Raw genomic sequence first — 18,607 nt, 5'->3', positions numbered from 1 at the left:
CTTTGAAGATAATGAATAGATTGTTCAAGGTTTATGAATTTATTTATACCTGTGACATCTGAGTGGAAGATGAATCATTTCCTCTTTTATCAGCCTCTTTACCCTTTCAGAGAGGACATATACAGTCCACTGTAAAACAGAGACAAGGGTCCAAGGACACATAAACAGACAGGAATCCATATTGTTCTGCCCACATGAGGGAAAAGGCCACTGAGAGACTAGAACTATTTGTTGTAACTTAATTCAATGATATAAAATGTAATTATGAATTACTTAAGGGATAAATATAATAAATCATATTAGAATTAGAAATAATGATTAGGCCTAACATATTAACACTTCTATATACAAATGATTCAAAACACATTAAAACCACTGTCAAATCAGTTAACAAAATTTTAACTACTAGGACTCCAATCTTAGGGGTATGGTTAAGATTTATTTCAATTTGAAAATATACCCATAAATTTGTGATATGAAAACAATTATACAACCTTGAACATTTTATCACAACAAGATCACACAAGTTTAACACCCACTTCCCTGCAATACAAAGAATGAACCCTTAATATAATTTTTCCCCCTTAAACATTGAAAACATTTTCAAAAAAAGAGAAAAAACCAAACAATACAAGATTCCACTACAACTTTCAATTCGCCATCTAATAAATACCCAGAACCCCTTGGTGCCCCTGGAAAGAATCCAGTCACGCTAGCTTGGAGTAGCGCGATCAAAGATAAATGCAAGAGGGGGGGAATTGGGAAATTCAACCTATAAATCTGTGAAGATCAACTTTGTCTTGTCCCAAAGACGACACCAGCCAGTAAATCTTTGCCATTGTGTCTGGTCACCAACTCTTTTATATCATATCGAGGGATTTGTGTGGCAGGAAAATCTGCCCATGATTTATTATGTTATACAGTGGGTTTAACATGCCATTTCTATAGCTGGAAGCATTTCCAGAGTAACAACACCACTGACTACTGCTATTTCACAGGAAACGTGTCCAGTTGAAAGTGAGCTCTATAGTAAAGACAAAGCTCTGATTTCACACAAACATTTCCTTGAGTTTAAAAAAATCCCTGTTGGAGTTTTTCCAGAGGGGACAGTGACCTATTTCAAAATGTATGCAGCATTTCTCTTGGATATGATCATTGTGAGTTTGCATACAAACATAGATAATCCTTTGTTTTACTCAACATTGACAATACTGTTGTTACAATGACCCAACAAGAACAAAGGCCTGGAAAAATGCTTTGGACCCTATCATTAGTTTTCATTGTTCCGTCCCACAAGAAAGGCAATGCGTGCACATGCACAAAGAAACACACGAATGCAACATGCGCACACTGATGCACTCACACAACACGCATCCCTTTCACACTGCAGCTAAGATGGGTATTAGACAATTTAGTCCTGACATGTTGCAGCGATGATAGCTCTACTTCCACGTGAAGATGTCCCCTGTCACTCCCAGCGGCTCCCTCCTTCACCTTGATGTCACGGTGAGTCGACAACATCATTACTCATCACGTCACCACGGAAACACATGCCTAGTGCAGCACTATATCACTCCCATATTGATATGTTGGTTATAGTAGTATATTCAATGTACTGTATGAGAACATTATTTCATATAAACACGTCCACAGTTTCATGTATCACTTTGTATATTCACATGTCCACTTCATCACTAAATCACCGTCATATTGACACCCACTATAATAATACATCACTGTCGTTTGTCACAAATCCACTGTGTCATCGGAAAAACTTTTTTTCAACTGATATGTGTATACTGTGTTGTTGGCGCTATTATCGTATCGTATGTTCAAATCATTTTCATGTTGACCCGTCTCGGGCCGCTTGTTTCTGTCACCTCAGCTGCTGCCCCGTTGGATTTGCGAGGGACATATTCTATATCAAAGTTGCTCTTATGGCGTCCTTTCCCTCGGCTCCAGATGAAAAGAATCAGGAAGCAGAATATGACCACACCTAGGAAGGACAGGCAGCCCATGGCTGTAGATATAATGATAGTCTTAATGTCTATAGGGACTGTCATGTTGTACAGTACCGTCCCATTCCCCCATGTGCTGTTAGAGTCTGTCAAATAGTTTGAGCTCCTGTTGGTGTAGGGAGATCTGTCCCCAGTGCTCAGGCCCTTCACAGCTAAAGAGGCTGACAGACTAGCATTGCCAGCAGGGTTACTGGCAATACACAAGTAAACCCCGCTGTCATGCAGCTCCGCTGCCTTGATCTCCAGGGTACCATCTGGTTGGACTTCCACCCTACCACTGCTCTTGGCTGTGACATAGCGTCTGTGAGGTGTAATCCAGACCACAGAGGGCCGTGGCGCTCCCTCTGCCAGACAGCTGAGGCGGGCGGGCTGACCCTCATCAGCCATCAGCAACTGGGTCGTGTTGGGCCCAATTCGTGGTTTAGTGCAGGTCATGTACCTAGACACCAGAGGCTCCTTGAGATCACGCAGACTTTTCCCCAGGAGGTGCTCGGGGGCGGTGCACTCAGGCTGGACATCCAGAATCTGCAGAGATGGGGGCTTGTGGCTATTGAGCAGCCAGAGCAATCTGCAGTCGCACACTAATGGATTCCCTCCCAGACAAAGCCTCTGGAGGCTCTCTGGTGAGGCAAACACTCCTCTCTCCAGAGAGTCGAGGCGGTTCTGTGACACATCCAATAGTTTCAACGATTTGAGGCCCAAAAATGCAAACGGCTCAATAGAAAGCAGCTGAGCCCCTTGGAGGCGGAGCTCCACCAGATGTGGGAGTTGGCCCAGCTCTCCCTGATGGATGTGCTGGATGCGGCTGTTGGACAAGTTGAGATGAGTGAGGTAGGGCAGGTTACGCAGCGCTGCACCGGGGAAGGCAGACAGGTTTGTGTTAGTTATGAACAACATTGTAAGGTTGAGTCCATGCAGGGAGAGGGGGGGTAGCGTGTCCAGCCAGGGCCAGTAATCAATCTCTAGTCTGCAGAGACGAGGTAACCTCTTAAAGGAAAAAGGCTTTAGAAAACTAATGCTCAGGTAGCGCATGCGCAGTTCGACCAGGCTGTGCAAATGTGCCAGAGCCTCAGTAGGGACCACGGTCAGGTTGGAACGTTCCAGGGTCAAGATTTGGAGTCCAAGTAACCCTGTAAAAGCCCGCTGAGAGATAAAAACTAGCTCATTATCACCCACTTCCAGGGATGTCAACCTGCGCAGATCTTGGAAGGCATGATCCAGGAGAACCACCAGTCGGTTGTGGCTGAGGTCAAGACGGGTGAGGTTGGTCAGGCCGGACAGTACGCCGGCAGGAATCAGCTGAAGCACGTTACTGCGGAAGTTGAGCGAGCGAAGAGAAAGCTGAGAGCGAAATGAGCCGGGCTCCACCACGCTGATGAGGTTGTCACTGAGATCCAGGTCCTCCAGCTGCTGGAATGAAGAGAAGTTATCCGGTGTGACGATGCGTAGTTTGTTCTTGCTGAGGTCCAGGACGCGCGTTTCAATGGGGATGCCTTCAGGGATAGTGGACAGGCGCTTGCGGTGACAACTAACCGACTTGCTTTGGGCGGAGCACTCACATCGGGCGGGGCAGCTCAGGGCTGAGCTGACCAGGAGAAGCACCAAGGCCCCACCCAGGATGAGGTGGCAGTGATGCGGGGCTGGGTGTCGCATGTCTCTTTTACCCACGTTGCCCTCTGTCATGGCACAGCTTCTTGTCCACACAGAGCACCATCACGATTAAGCCCTACAAGACACAATACAAGAACAAAAAAAAAATGTTAGACCGCTGCATACTCAACTCAGACCTTCGTAACCTGCGGGCCCCTCACCTTCTTACATTTTCAACCTTTTAGACTGTCTGCCTAAAGTCTTTTCTCTCTTAATGATCTGTCCCGTTTCCTAGCAATGAGGATATAACGGAAATTCACAGCAGGGCAAGACATGGCGAGAGAAATATCGGCTGCAGAAAAAAATGTGAATGTTCACCAGTGTGTTAGCACAAAAGGTTGCAGGAGGCTAACTGGAGATGTTTTATGAGAATGGAAGATGTTTCAGCTCAATGGCGAGAAGTGACTCTTGTTAGCGAGGGGCAAGTGCCCATGTGGAATAGTTGTGCCTACATGCGTGCTACTGTGTATTCAGCGTCATAGATAATGGAGTGTACAGAATATTTATTTATATATGTGTGTGTGTGTGTGTGTGTGTGTGTGTGCAAGTATGTGTAGCTGGAGGGGGATGTAGGAAATGGAACATGTCGCAAGTGTTGGCAAACAGGAAATATGCGTTAGTCGGTCCACATAGATTACAGCAGCATTTGCCCGGGCAACATAACTCCAGTATTAGATAAATAGAAATGTATATATAGGATTTCTTAATGACTGATCAACATACTGACTCAGTGGCTCATTTTTATCTGCACTGGATTTCAATATTATTCAATTTATTTATTAACAATGTTGTCAACTGTATGTACCACTGTGCATCAATCAATATAATAATGTACGACACCGAAGCTTCAGTCTGTTTATTCAAGAAAGGGGGCGGGCAAATGTCAATCAGAAGGACCTCCTTAGAAATGCATGACAAGGTCAGATTTTGACAAGATTAATGATATAAATCTGTCATAAATTAGACAATGTTCCTGATTGTTATCAAAATAGGTTTTCGATGTATTCAAGCAACAAATTATATATACTGTGTATATATATATATATATTGAAATAGAAAATAAAAAAACGTTGTTTAGGTGTCCAATTTATTAATTCTGATCGATAATGTAGTACTAATCTGGTACTTAAATTCTCTAAATGGGGTAAATATCCATTAAATACATTTTAGATGTTATTATAAAATAATTACATTTCTATGAATAACTCACATTCTCTAATTCATTTTCTTAGTAATTTTTTCATAATGCTTTAAAAAATTGGTAATATTGAGCTTGGAATGCCGAAAGCAACGTGATTTAGGCTTAAATTAACATTTGTATAACACGGTTCTAAACAAGGTTACAAAGTGCTTCACAAAAAAAATCCATGGCAAAAAGAGGAATGAACTATCATAAAAGGTATTCAATTCGTCAAGACTCTACAATTCATAGAGAAACCAAGGACTATCTCCATTTATTCTCCTGGTGTGGTTAGAAAACATGTTAAGTTCATGGAAAGGTATAATATGATATAGTATAATATGTTGAATATGTGAGTAAAACAGATATCGGAATAGGTCACAAATGTCAAAACTGCTAAAGATTTCCCAGATTACTTGAGTTCACCCTATCTAATATCAAATCACTAAAGAGCAAGCAATAAGCACAAAGACTGTGGAAAAAATAACACATGCATACATTTACATAATCCTGGCAACAGTTTCTTCATCACTCTTCCTGTTGCCTCACACTGCTTGTTATTTTATTCACTTTTTTCATGAAAGGCTTCTCCACAGCAATCAGTGAAATTTTAACTCATGTTAAATTCATTTTATTTCTAATCTATACAGCATGGAGTACCACTACAGGACTGCAGCCACTCTCTCAATAGCAAACAGCACAGGCAGCAGCTGATGATGATGCTATGGCATTACTCTACATGGTTAAAGTCACAGATAAGATGAGAACAACTTTGTGCCACCATTAGTTTACTCCAGTCAATTGAAGAGTGCTGCAGCATATGGAGAAATTAATACAACGTACAGTGATTAAATAATTGTATCATTTCCTGCACGTTCAATGAACTGGATCTGTGGGTGATAATTCCTGACTTTCTCATCACATTTTGCTCATATACGTGGCTCCAATGCATAGCCACTGTAGGCCCGTGTGTGTGCGTGTGGTAGGAGGGCGTTCCGGGAGGACGACATAACGGCAGGGTAATGAGCGAGAGGAGTTCAACTGTTGAACATTATGTTCGGTGAAAGCCATGCCTCGCCACGGCTCAGACTGGGCACGGACCTTGACAGAAAACCAGCAGCCACAGGTTGTTGAATTGACAGATGGCTATGCAGACAGAGCGGCTGACCATAATTGCCTCATTACCAGTAGTATCTGTATTCTGCTCGTGGCTATCTTTGCCAATTAGGTGTGCAAAACATGAGACACGTCCGCCCGTGGAGGAAATTTGAATGCACGATCATAAAAGGCGCAGAGAAAATGCAAGAACTATGAAAGGCGCATTTAAAAAGCTGTTTGGGCTGCTCGCAGGGCTCTGTCAATCACTGCAAAGTGTGATCCTGCCAAGGTAAGCGGATGATGAGCAACCAGACAGACACATGCGTTACTTTGATAGTGAAGTGAGTGACATTCAGAAAATAGCTGAGATGAAGGAGCTGCGGAGCATGCTCACACAAACACACACACACACACACACACACACAGTCACCATCGCTCACTCGATCTCTTTCCCACAGCACTCACCCCTCCGCCCGGCTCAGCAACAGCGCTGCTCGCATCTCCGTATCTCCCCTCTCTCCCTCTTTCTTCTATCTATGCCTTGTTTTATCACTCCGTCCTCCTGTTCACACATCTTCCACCTAACTCCTTTTCTCTCTCCAGTCCTGCCTGGCCTGGCAAAAGCCCTAGTCCGTTCATCAGTCCCTGTAGGCTGGGTTTCTATCGATCGCCGCGCAGACACATCAGATGCCAGGAATGTAGCCTTTAACAAAGAGCAGGCCGTTGCCACAGCAACTACAAACCCTCGCTCCCATCCGCTCTATGTAGTCTGCCAGTCAAATTAATGAAAAAAGGAAGAAATAGAGTAAGGAGGGTGACTTTTTTCATATTCCTTTAGTCCTCGCATTGAGGGAACACACAAATAGAATATAGTCCCGGAAATTCAGTTTCATTGGTAGAGCGGAGCCTAGTTTAAGGTGTTTCCGAGCTGTCACTCTGGCTGCATTGCTATTTGTCGACCTGTCTTTTTGCCCATCCATCTGCTCCTCTGGTAACTATCTCTGTCTGTCCACCTTATTATCTGTCCACAAGCCTGCTTCTCTCTTTGTGCTTCAGTCCGCCTTAAAGCCTCTGTTCCTCCCTGCCTCTCTGTTTAATAATTACAGTCCAGTTGTCCCTTCTGCTGTCCGTCTGTCGTGGTGATCCACCAGAGAGTTGTGTGACACTCTCCGCTCTGTGCCGAGCAAAGTGACAACACCAAAGCCTTGTAATTTATTTAACCTTGTGGCAGAAAAAGCACATGATAAAAATGACTGCTGCAGTGCTGGAGTACTTTTTTTACTTTGTCCACAATTAAAAGTAAAATAATAGCTCCTCTTGTAGACCACTAAAAACAATCACATTTCTTAAATGTAAGTATATTGGATTAAAATACTATTTCAGCATTTATACAAGTGCATAACCTTGAGAAATGATCTAGGCATAGCTTTGATTCTCCTGAAGTCCTGCAGTCTGTTTGATGTCCTAATCCATATCTGCCGTACAGAGCCCGCTATCCTCCAACCGCTGTCTTTCTTTCTTTGGATTTTCAGTTATTTGCCTTAAGGACCCTTTTCTTCCTCCACAGAATGACTGAATGAATGGCTGATAGGGGCTGACAGTCATATGATAAAATTATATCTGATGCCCCAAGTATTGTCTTAAAGGCCAGTGGTTTCAAAGAACTCAAAATTAAGGAGGAGCAAATATCGATTGGACAATGACTGTCACATACAGCAAATCTGTTAAAGGAGCCAACGCATAATCATCTCAAAGTCACTTCTTCAAGCACAGATGAGATTTGAAGAAACACTTTGGGCTAAACTAAATTCTTTCTTCTGCGACTTCTACTTTATCTATTGTGTGGCACTTTATCATAATTAGCCAGTGATAAACTTGCCTTATTTGGACGAGGTCTTTGTTTTTACAGCAAACTAAAGCTTTTCAGTCTTTCTGTCAGTGACAGGTGGTGGATGAGTGAAACGAAGATGGATTTTTTTTGCCTCCAACACGGAAAGGAAGATGCTAGTTCATGGGAAATGTAGTCCCAAATTTAAGCAAAACTTTAAGGAATATGTCAAACAAATTTGATGATACATTAAAGCTCATTATTATATATGAAAAATAAAGAGTGTTTATTTTAAATCTTGGCCGTAGAGAGGAACCCAGATGTTAGAGTAAAAACTGTTCCCTTCAGTGCTACGGAGCATTTTAAGAAGGTTTTCACGCTGTGCAATTTCACCGTTTTGATTAAAAAATTGGTTCAACAATAACGATAATGAAATGAATTAATGGAGGCTAGTTATTAGCAGTGCTCAGGTGCTTTGCTCAGCATCATAAAAACAGTGTGACTGTACCTACGTAGATGTCTAAATTTGTATATTTGGGGAGCTGTGAGAGAAACACCAGTAATTGCAACAGCCACAGAAATACCATCAGCGATAGTCACGTTACTTTAGTTGGCCACAAAGGGTGAAGAAGTTCAGATTGAAGTGTAGTGATTTTATAAGAGAAGATAACCAGTATAAGAGCTAAGCTAACCCAGCATGGACCTGAGAGAGTCAGAAGAGAGATAAGGTGTTGCAGGAGCGCCGCCAGGATTATATTTAATAGAACACACGAGAACCGCTTGATTGTAAAGTTAATCTTGAAACCCAGACATACGACTACTTAGTGAACAAGTGAACGAGCAAGAGAGGCTGATTCTATTCATGTGCTTCTTTCTACACCTTCTTATTGTGACTTAGCTCAGGTGTACCCGCAGAACTTGGAATCCTAGTCGTGCAAAATAAAAGGGTTCATTGAACAGGACACTATACAAATAAAGCAAAAGGGGAAAGGGTGTGTATTTGTTTCTCACACAACTAAGAGTTGCATCTTTACTATTTTAAACTGTATCATATAGCCCAGAGAAACATACAGTGAAAGCGTAGACTGTATCTACAGTTATACAACATGACTTCTCCCCAAGGTGAAGCCAAAGCACCTCGATTGGCCCCTGGTCATTGTCTGTAATAAAGGTTATTAGCCCCACCTCCTCCATGTTAGTGGATCGGACACGGACCAAACAAACAAAAGTCAAAGTACACATTGAATAAAAATAACTTAAATGTAAAACCACATTTAAGTTCACATGATCTCGTTTTATATTTGGATCAGGATCAAATTTTACACACTCACAAATATCACTTTTTTCACCTAGACCCATGAATACTCGTAGCAAAAAACGTAACAATGCAATGTTAAAGAAAGTTAAAAAACATTCCTGGAACGGCCCCTTGATCCGGGTCCGGAAACACAGTTAATGTGTTCTTCCTCAGGCAATGTCCTGCCCCTCCACAAACTTTCATAGAAATAGGTTTTTAGTAGTTTTTGCGTAATGCTGCTAAAGATCACATCGTCGATGATGAAAATGTGGCACCTGTAAGAATTTTTATCTCTTTAAGACATAAATAGACATTCATAGCTAGCTTTATTCAATCTCCATTCAGTAACTCGGAGTCTGTGACAGTGATAAGCAGGAGGGAACTGTGAAGCAAAGTCCTTTGAAAGGAAAGGGTGTGGTGGTGAGCACCCCTACTGCATCGAGGACAGTCTTGCTTCCAAACAAAAAACAAAACCCTAATCTCTTCGGCAGAGTTAATGAAATAGAATCCAAATATTTGATAGATTGTATATTTGCAAATCAGTTACCATCAGTTGCCCAGCCCCAAAAATGGTGGACGACAAGTGTCGTGATGACTGTTTCGTGAAGTAGGGCTTATTTCAGCAGCCTGCCATATTTTTACAATGGGGCGACTGGATATTGGACTCACATGTTAACAGCATCAACTTTATAAGGTGATCACATTATGAAAATATGTTGCACATTTAAAAAAACGATTCATGCAATTTACAGACACACGTTATCTACGGCCCATCAAACATGTACACCCCCTGACTGGCCAGTTAGTAAACAGCTCTGATAGCCTGACCCAGTCTAACCCAGGTGGCCATATGTCGTCTCCCTTCAGGCCATACTTTTGAGAAGCACTCAGAGCCAACCGTGCCATGGCCAAGATGGAAGACCTACAGGATAGCTCAGAATTCTGGGTAAATGGTAATGGTGAGGGCGCGGGGGGGGGGGGGTCAACGCGAAGGGCAGCCTACAGGGTTGAGCATTTTGGGATTTGGTTCAGAATTGGATCAGAGTCACAGGGAAACTGTAGAAAATCTGACAGCTGAAAAGGAGCTGTAGGGGTGATGCATGAGTCACTGTGAGAGCGAAAGCGAGAGCAGGCAAACATAAGAGAGCGGAGCATAAAGCAGAGACACATGAAGAAAGGAGAAAAGCCACGCTTATGAGATGAGATAAAACCCCTGTTTGCTCAGGTTGACTGTGATTTCTAATGTGATTTTAACCTGAGTACAGCTTGAAAACCTGATTACAGCTCTTCCAGGAGATCTCCATAATGCTCGGGCAATCCTCCGTGCACATGTTGATTTTGATCTGTGGGTCTATCTGTCACGACAAGCTCCTTAAACCCTGTCCATTATCAAACCGCTCTCCAAAGCTGTGGCCTTTGACAGGAGCGGAGCCCAACTCACGTGACACCGAGAAGGGCAGAGCTGGACTGTTCCAATTAAATTTTTTAATTTCTCTAAATCGCAGTATTGATCGCCACAAAATTAGTAATGAATTCATAATGAATTTTATTGACAGAACTGGGCTTGACAGGACACTGTTCGCCCTTAGGTGTCCATCAAATGAGTGCTTTTGTGAGAAGCTCTATCTGCAGTGCTGAATCTTTAATCTACTGTTATTAGCAGAGTTCCCCCAAAATGTGCGGTTGCAGGTGAAAACATTGAAGGCTTGAGCTGTTTACGGTGCATAATAATCTCGACTCTAAATCCCCTCTCCTCTTCCCACAGCCTTGCAAACATGAGGCTTCGAATTCATTTACATAGCCGCAATTATTTCCCACCCAGCTCCTTGGAAAGAACCATTATTATTTTTCCTCAACATAAATCTTACTGCGTTCACTCTCCCTACAACCTCTGCAAAGATGTTAAATGCACATTTTACACTTGTTTGGACAATTTCAAGAAGTCACATGTTTATTTTAAGTCTTCGTTTTTTCATTTAGAATCAGTGGAATGCTTTAAAGTCATCATTCCTCCTATTGTTTTCCCTTGAAATATTAAATATAGACCCAATGAGTCTTTGCTCATTTCCAGATGTAATAGTGGGCATGAATAATGGAATTATCTCACATGAAAGAGTTCACATGCAGGCGATTATTGCCGCAGCGTGAGCATGTGACATAACATACTCTAATGACCTGAAAGGACAAGGATGCTGAACCAAAAATCCTTTTTGTATCCACGCATACATACACAAACAGATGTGGGTGCGAATTGTGTTAACAGGGCGCTAACTGTGTCTTACATGGAATTTGATGCTAATGCAAAGAGGAAGCCAGTTGTGGCACAGCTAATTAACAAAGCAGGGACACACATTCTACTCAAGTTGTCTGATGAATAGAAAAAAAACATCCCTAGTGATTAGCCTTTTTATGTCCACACCATAATTTAAGATGTAGAACGAGAAGCAGAAGAGCCACATGACTTTAAAGCTTCAAGACAACTGAAATGTAAATTGTGCAAAAAGCATCAGTAACGCATCCATTATACTGTCGCTGTTGTGTGAGTTCACATGAATGATAATTAACTGTGTATTCATCACAAATACTAACAAGCCAAATGTATTTTTCTATTCTGGGAATAGCGGCACAGTGCACCCCCACTGACCAGCCTGCAGAGTGCAAAATGCCAGCGCGGTTTTCAGGCTGCTGCTGGAATTTGGAAGTTGAACCGTGTTCTCCTCAGCTAATTAACGCTTGTGCATTCAAACTCTGCCAATTAAGCAGCTCCTTTCTGCACCAGTGGCCATGTTTCCTCTGAAGCCGGCGCCTTGTTGAGCCATCAACAGCGTATCCTGTCTTCCATCATGTGGCTTGTTGTGTGTCTGCTGTGCTGCGGGCTCACAAGGGATGCGGCTTCACCCTGCAGACTATGGAATTAGAAACGTCTCTGCGTTTGCCCGTAGTGGTAGGAAGCGGGATTCTCCACCGCAACCTTCAGTGATATAATACAGAGCATAAACCCTGGAACCATCTGCAACACAGCTTGCATTCTACGGACATGAATAATGTTAAATAATATTCCTTCCACTAGGATTATGTCATAATTACTTGGGCTAGCTTGTCGAATTAAAACAACGGGAATTCAAATTCAAGGCCATTTCAGATATGCTCAGTGTTACACACATAGCAGCAGTTTTACGTATTGTTGTCATGTCTGAAATAAACACCCAAGTCACTGTGACACAAAGGTTGAGATGACAATCTGAGCAGGTCGGCCATGTAAACGTCTCTGAAACACTTCCCACACACGACAAATCAAATATCATCAGATCAACTCAACTTCTGGAGAAAAACTACGTCAAATATAAACTGAAAGAACTTAAAGGCACAATGTGTTCGCTCTATTAGGCTCAATGTAACATTTAGACAAATAATCTCCTTCGGCTCTAACAGATTCCAATCAACTGGAAGAAACTGCATGTGAGATATAAAGTTAAACACCCAAGGTGCTCTGTTTCGTCAACAATTTTCATTACGTGCTACTCGCTAGTTCAAAGTTAATTTGCTGACTTATTTGTGCTGTTTAATTTGTGTAGGGTTTTCACATATGTACAAAAAGGACCCTGTTCTTTGGCTTGTTTTGTCAGTATAAATATAAAATGCTTCCAAAGTCATTCATGGTATAGCCCTTTTCATCCAATAAATAAATAAACGTAAACAATGCTAAACACCACTAGTTACACTAGCCACTTGTGAGAGCGAGTGAGAAAAGTGCAACATTATACTGTGGATTGAAAAATTACATGTATTGGTTTTAAAATAAGGGCGGCCAAAAGTTGTTGTTGATCCAAGGGCCGGCATTCACGTGAATTTTCCATTTGCAGAAGTCATTTTTCAGATTATTCGGATATTAAGTTAATGCATGAAGAGACTGGGTGGTGGACAAAAAGGAGCTTTGGCAGCTGCAGAGCCAGAAACTTCTCTCGAGGTATTTAGACCAAATCTTATCTCCAGAACTTTGCATAGTGGACGCAAACATAACGCGTGCTGAAGCTGCTCTTCTCCATGTGTGGCTTTTTGCTCAAGCTCCCACTACTTCAACTTTATGACCCAATGAATGCACTTTAATGTCTCTTCAATTTCACCCTGAGCTCTTCAGAGCATTAAAAAAGTGGAGTAAATGTTAAATAAACAAAAAAATCTAAGACGTAACCCATGCATGAGTAGAGGGCTCATGTGTTCCTTGTAGCGACAATGGTCATTAATTAAGGCAGAAATAATCTCTCACTGATTCAGTAAGAAATCGAAACATGCTTCTTTATGCATATTCATATTTCTAACTCACCACAGTTCTCAGCATTGATGACGCCCTCTCACAGTGGTGCTTTGTGTAAATGACTAAATTAGGTTATTGCAGACCTTCGTGCAAAGGACACATGCTCTCATAATAAATTTTTTTATAGAGATGAGGGAATGGCTCAAAAGGGCTTTAGGCCACAAAAAATATTTTGAGGAAGGTTATGACTTGGTAATGAGTTTATGATAATAGATTAAGATAATAATTAAGAGCATTTATTGATAAATTGTTAAACAATTAAACCTTCATGTCTTAATGTAAGACAACAGATCAGATAAGATAAGACGTCATTGATCCCATGCCAGTGAAATTCACTTGTTACAGTGGCAGATAGTCGCTGATAGTCGATGTACCAAAGGCAATGAAATTGAAAAATATAAAGAATACATAATGTAAACCTTTCACTACAGACAGAAATATTACATGTAGAGAAACATGCTTGAGTAAATTGCAGTGGCATGACTGCACAAGGATGTCTTTGACTTTGTATGAACATTATAATGAGATATTGAAATATAAATATAGGCATTATATTGACTGTTATATTATTATGAGTATAAAGGATATAATTGGGTTTAATTTCATCAAAGTATACAAAATAACAGTCTACTATGAAGTATTATAACGCTTTATATATACTGTATATGGAAGAATATAATTGGTATATATCATACAGATAGAAAATAATGTCGGTGGAAACAAATGTGCAAAAGGGGATTTATTCATCCCAAAAGGGAAGTTATTAATAACTGGTTGTTGCCTCAGATCCTCTGCAGACTTTGTCCACAAGCTAAAGGACCTAAAAGTCTATTAAAGGCGATGAATTCTTTTTTACAAACACACTCACTTCTGTATCTGATGGTACTGAAAAATATGCATCAATATTCATACTACATTGCATATTTATCCTTTATACCATTTTATATTCTGCCTCAGCATCATTGTCATTGAAGGACACTCACACACCAATCATATCGTATGAAATGATTGCTTGAGATGATGCCATTGCTTTATTTCTATGGCTGCTTAGGTTTCCCGCAAAGGAAATAATCAAATTTTCCACACTGTGTCGACTGGCATTACGTTTCCCTACCTATCTTGGCAAGTGTTTTGTTGAGTAGCATATATTCCTCACCCTCTCTCTCCTTTGTTGTTGCTATAAACCAGTGTTACTTGAAGGACACACACCATATTAGGTTTCTGTCTAATTTTAGTCTCGGGAGGTGGAACTCATCCATTTTTTATGGTAGATGTATACCACCACCACAGATTCATTGGCCCTGTCCCCATTCACCACAATAAGATTTGTCTTGGCATATGGCACCAGACGTTTCCTGAACACATTCTACCGTTATCTCCTGCAAACCAGTTCCACGTAATGTGTTTTAAAAACAGCATTAATGTTCGGTGGCAAGTTTCAGCAGCCGAGGCTTCCTGCAGCTTGGGTAGGGGTTAGGATTATCTTCTGTTAGGCTTTTGAGAAATCCTACCCATCATACTGAATACAAGGTTTTACTTAACAAAAGAAAATCGACACACTATCGAACATACGATTTACAATTCAAACGTTAAGAAACCCCTGAGGCTGCCTTAGAATCTTAGTTCATTTTCAGAGGATACCATTCTACCACAGCAAAAAATCAGCTATAAAAACAAAAAGGGGAAATGAGCCTGTTGATGTTGGATGGTCTCTTGTTGACAACAGTTTTATGTTTGCCACAAAAGTCAGGGGAGGCATTTGTACTGTCCTTGTAGGAGCCTGTTGCAATTATATGGTGCCCATATCGATTCCAAGTATTGATTAAGGTCCATTCTTGAATTTAAGATTCACCAGACGGTTCTAAGGACTTCAGATCAAATGAGAACAATGGAAAGTAGACTCATTTGAAAACTGAATGGAACCTCATAAACTGGGGCAGAGGGAAACAATAATTCAGGCATGAAATTTAACTCCATCTCAGTCCACCCTGTTCAAGCAAACCACCAGAGACTATTTGTCGAAAAGTGTGAGCACCAGACTAGTTATAAAATCGGCCAGTGTGCTCATCTGAGGGTAAGATTTCCTGATTAGAAAATAAAAAAGCGTGGTCCTGATAGACAAGTAGCCTCTGTAAATACTGAGTTCTGATGGTAGGTTATAGCTAGAGGTGAACATGTCAGAAAATCACTAGGAATACACCAATCACTGCACATACAATGATGTAATTATCGAAGTAATCTAAGACAATGTAAGCTTAGCTGGTGTTTTTAACTGACCTGGTCTCTTACCGGCAATGATGCCTATATGAGAACCTAAGCTGCGTCTGTGGAGAGGAAATGTCTCCTTTATCTTCTCCTTCAGTGTTCTGTCTTTCCTTTATCAGTTTCCCAAGTGACTTGTTTACGATGTTAACACTTCTGTCCGCCCTTGAAAAGGGATCCAATGTTTTTTCCCGTTAAAAGGTTTTTTTTGGTACTTTTTACTCACTCTTGTCAAGGCTTAAGGACAGAGGATGTCACACCTTGTTGAGCCCTCTGAGACAAATTGCGATTTGTGAATATGGGCTATACAAATAAAACTCTATTTATTGATTCATGAGAAGCAGGTAGACGGCTGGACATGTTATATATCTCATTCATTTTGATTAATAATGCTAGGTTTTAGTTAAGCCGCGGTTGTTGTGTCTTATTTTATTGAGAAATATTTGGCTGGTATTTTATTTTGGATTATTACCAGAGGTTTTTTTTATTCTTTAATGTCCAGAATAAACACATCACTTTCCTCTAACTGTCCATAGCTGCAGCTCCTCTTTTCAGCCACTGTCTCTTTAAGGCCCTCCTCCAAATAAAGCCCATTCTGCTCTGATTGGTCAGTTTGACCACTCTGTTGTGATTGGTCAACTGGTTTCAACACGAGTAGAAAAAAGTGGACTCTGTTTTCCTGACTATGGAGGTGACTGGGAGAGCACATCCACCTGTATGGGAGGATCCAACAGTCCAGGTGGGAGCTGTTAGCAGATTGATCCTCAGGTTTAAAAGGCAGCAGCGGCGCTGCCTCTAGAGACGCAGTCAAGGAGAGACACACAAGGACTGAGACGGACACGCGGAGAGACAGAGACACTGGGCTGCCAAGCCAAACACCTGCAGAAACTGCTGGCGGCTTTATGTTGAGTTTGAACTTCATGTTTGCTCCTGTATGCTGAGTGGAGAATAAAAGATGCAGAAAAGCAACAGTTGTGTCTCTGGCTGTGTGTGGAAGAGCCCCTTGGCATGGTCATTTGCCTATCTTACTTTGTAAGGGGGCCTGCTAGGTGTATTATGCAAATATGGGCTGATTCAGTTTCAGTAGCAGGAGGGTTTTCTCTGGGGGCAGAATCTCTCTTTACCGTGGAATTTGGGCTTTTTAATCAATCAATCAATCAAATGTTATTTGTATTGCCCATATTCACAAATCACTATTTGTCTCAAAGGGATTTAACTTTGTGGAATTTTAACACACACAAAAAACCAGAGGAAAGAATCACAAAAAAAGCATCACATGTCTCCTTGAAGAGACAGACAGAGTGATGTTGATCTTCTCATCTCACTCTCAACAACAGAGTGAATAAGCTTATTTCCCAAAGAGTATTCCTTTATCTGTCTCTGTCCACGTGCAGGCTCTGTAATCATACTGTATATATTGCTGCTTCTTTATTTGAAAGATTTCTCTGGCTCATTCACTCCAAACGTCAGTCCTCTTATTCAGTGAGAAAATATGATTCATCTCTGAATAAGAGGCCTGCAGTTAACCATAAATAGGTAATTACCTCCTGAATCAGTCCTGTTTCGTGATCATGAAACCCTCTTACACTTCCCCTCCTCTCGTTCACTGAAAGTTTCCTCCCCTTACAAACTATGTCAGCGTGAGACCTAGAATTTTTCTCTATATTCAGCTTCTCCATTACTGGAAAGGCTGAATGATGGTTTGATTTCTAGAGTGGCAACCTTTAAAGGCGAAGGATTGAACTTGTGGTATTTTTCTACCAAAGCCGTGACATGTTCTAACTGGCTTCAGAACGAATTATATTTAGGCAATTTGTTCAGTAAGTACATTTATAAATCAGAAATTGTGAATTTGACCTTTTGTGAGAGTAGAATAATGAAGACTTTCTATTTTTTTAATCTATTTATGCTTTTTATGTTAATCAGAGTTGTGGAAATCAGTTATTAATGATCACTGAATGTTATGTGACCTCAAACTTTATATTCAATTTGAAAAGTGGGTCAGCTTACTGGAAGAAATACAACTTACCCAAAAGTAAGTTTGAGAATTGTCTCCCAGAGGTTTTTAAATCTCACAGAGAGCGATGAATCCCAGATTAACAATTTCTATTCATCTGAGGAACAAAATGTCTCTCCCTGCTCTGCTGTCAGTCAGCACATAATAGAAGGTTCTGGCTGAGAACCAAGATATTTACGAGCGCAGCAGTAAATATTGGCTGTGTTAATATCAGTGTGTACTGGAAGTGTGAACTTGCCCTCAGACCCTCCTATCATTTTCCTGGAGAGCCGTTTAGTTAGCGTCATCTCTTTTTACATCAGAGCGTCAGCCAGGGATTTGGCCGTCCTCGCTGGCACTGAATAACATGGGAGGATTAGCACTTTCGCCTGTCACCAAATCATTCTGACGGATTAGCAATCTCCTCTGTCACTCTCGGGAATTCACTGCGGCTCCAGAGGAATTCAAGTCAGGCCGAGAGCCAGGGTGACATTGGAGTGAAAGGCAAAACATCTTTCTCATCAGCCACTTCTGACGGAGTCTGGCACCACAATCAGCATGGACAATGTTAGCTCGGCTGACATTTGGTGGAAGTTAATCAACAACACAAACATCAACAGTGAGATGGTCTTATACGTACTGTTGAAAGAGTAAATCAGATTTGGATGAAAGGTCACTTTTTGTCAGTTATACGGATCAACAACATCAGTCTGAAAATGTAAGTTTAAGGCAAAGGATAAAATCTATCCACACTGAGGTTTTAGCATTTTTCTAACCCTCTAAAGTACTTTACTTGTTATCAGCATCTCTACTCAATAGACTGGACTGGGCTCCATTGGGGCCAAAACATTTCCAGCACCAACTTGGTTATATATTTCATTATGTATAGGGTGATTCAATCTTAAAGATTTCATTCTCATTGGCGAAACCAATGACAATAATTATGTTATGTACCAACTCATT

At 41.2% G+C, this 18,607-nt stretch overlaps 1 protein-coding gene across 2 annotated transcripts in view; it reads right to left on the bottom strand.

Annotated features, from left to right (window-relative positions):
- Positions 1-344: 344 nt before the first annotated feature.
- The window catches only part of lingo2b (leucine rich repeat and Ig domain containing 2b), a 37,182-nt gene continuing 18,919 nt past the window's right edge, over positions 345-18,607 (bottom strand). For both annotated transcript variants that reach the window (XM_053435021.1, XM_053435020.1), the window contains exon 2: positions 345-3,744. In XM_053435021.1, the coding sequence (XP_053290996.1) occupies positions 1,833-3,701 (1,869 nt within the window). In that variant the 5' untranslated portion in view covers positions 3,702-3,744 and the 3' untranslated portion in view covers positions 345-1,832. The remainder of the gene's footprint in view (positions 3,745-18,607) is intronic.

The sequence above is a fragment of the Pleuronectes platessa genome, chromosome 11 (assembly GCF_947347685.1).
Source record: "Pleuronectes platessa chromosome 11, fPlePla1.1, whole genome shotgun sequence".
Lineage (NCBI taxonomy): Eukaryota > Metazoa > Chordata > Actinopteri > Pleuronectiformes > Pleuronectidae > Pleuronectes > Pleuronectes platessa.
Note: the sequence above shows the minus strand (reverse complement) of the source record. Positions and strands in the feature narration are given on the sequence as shown.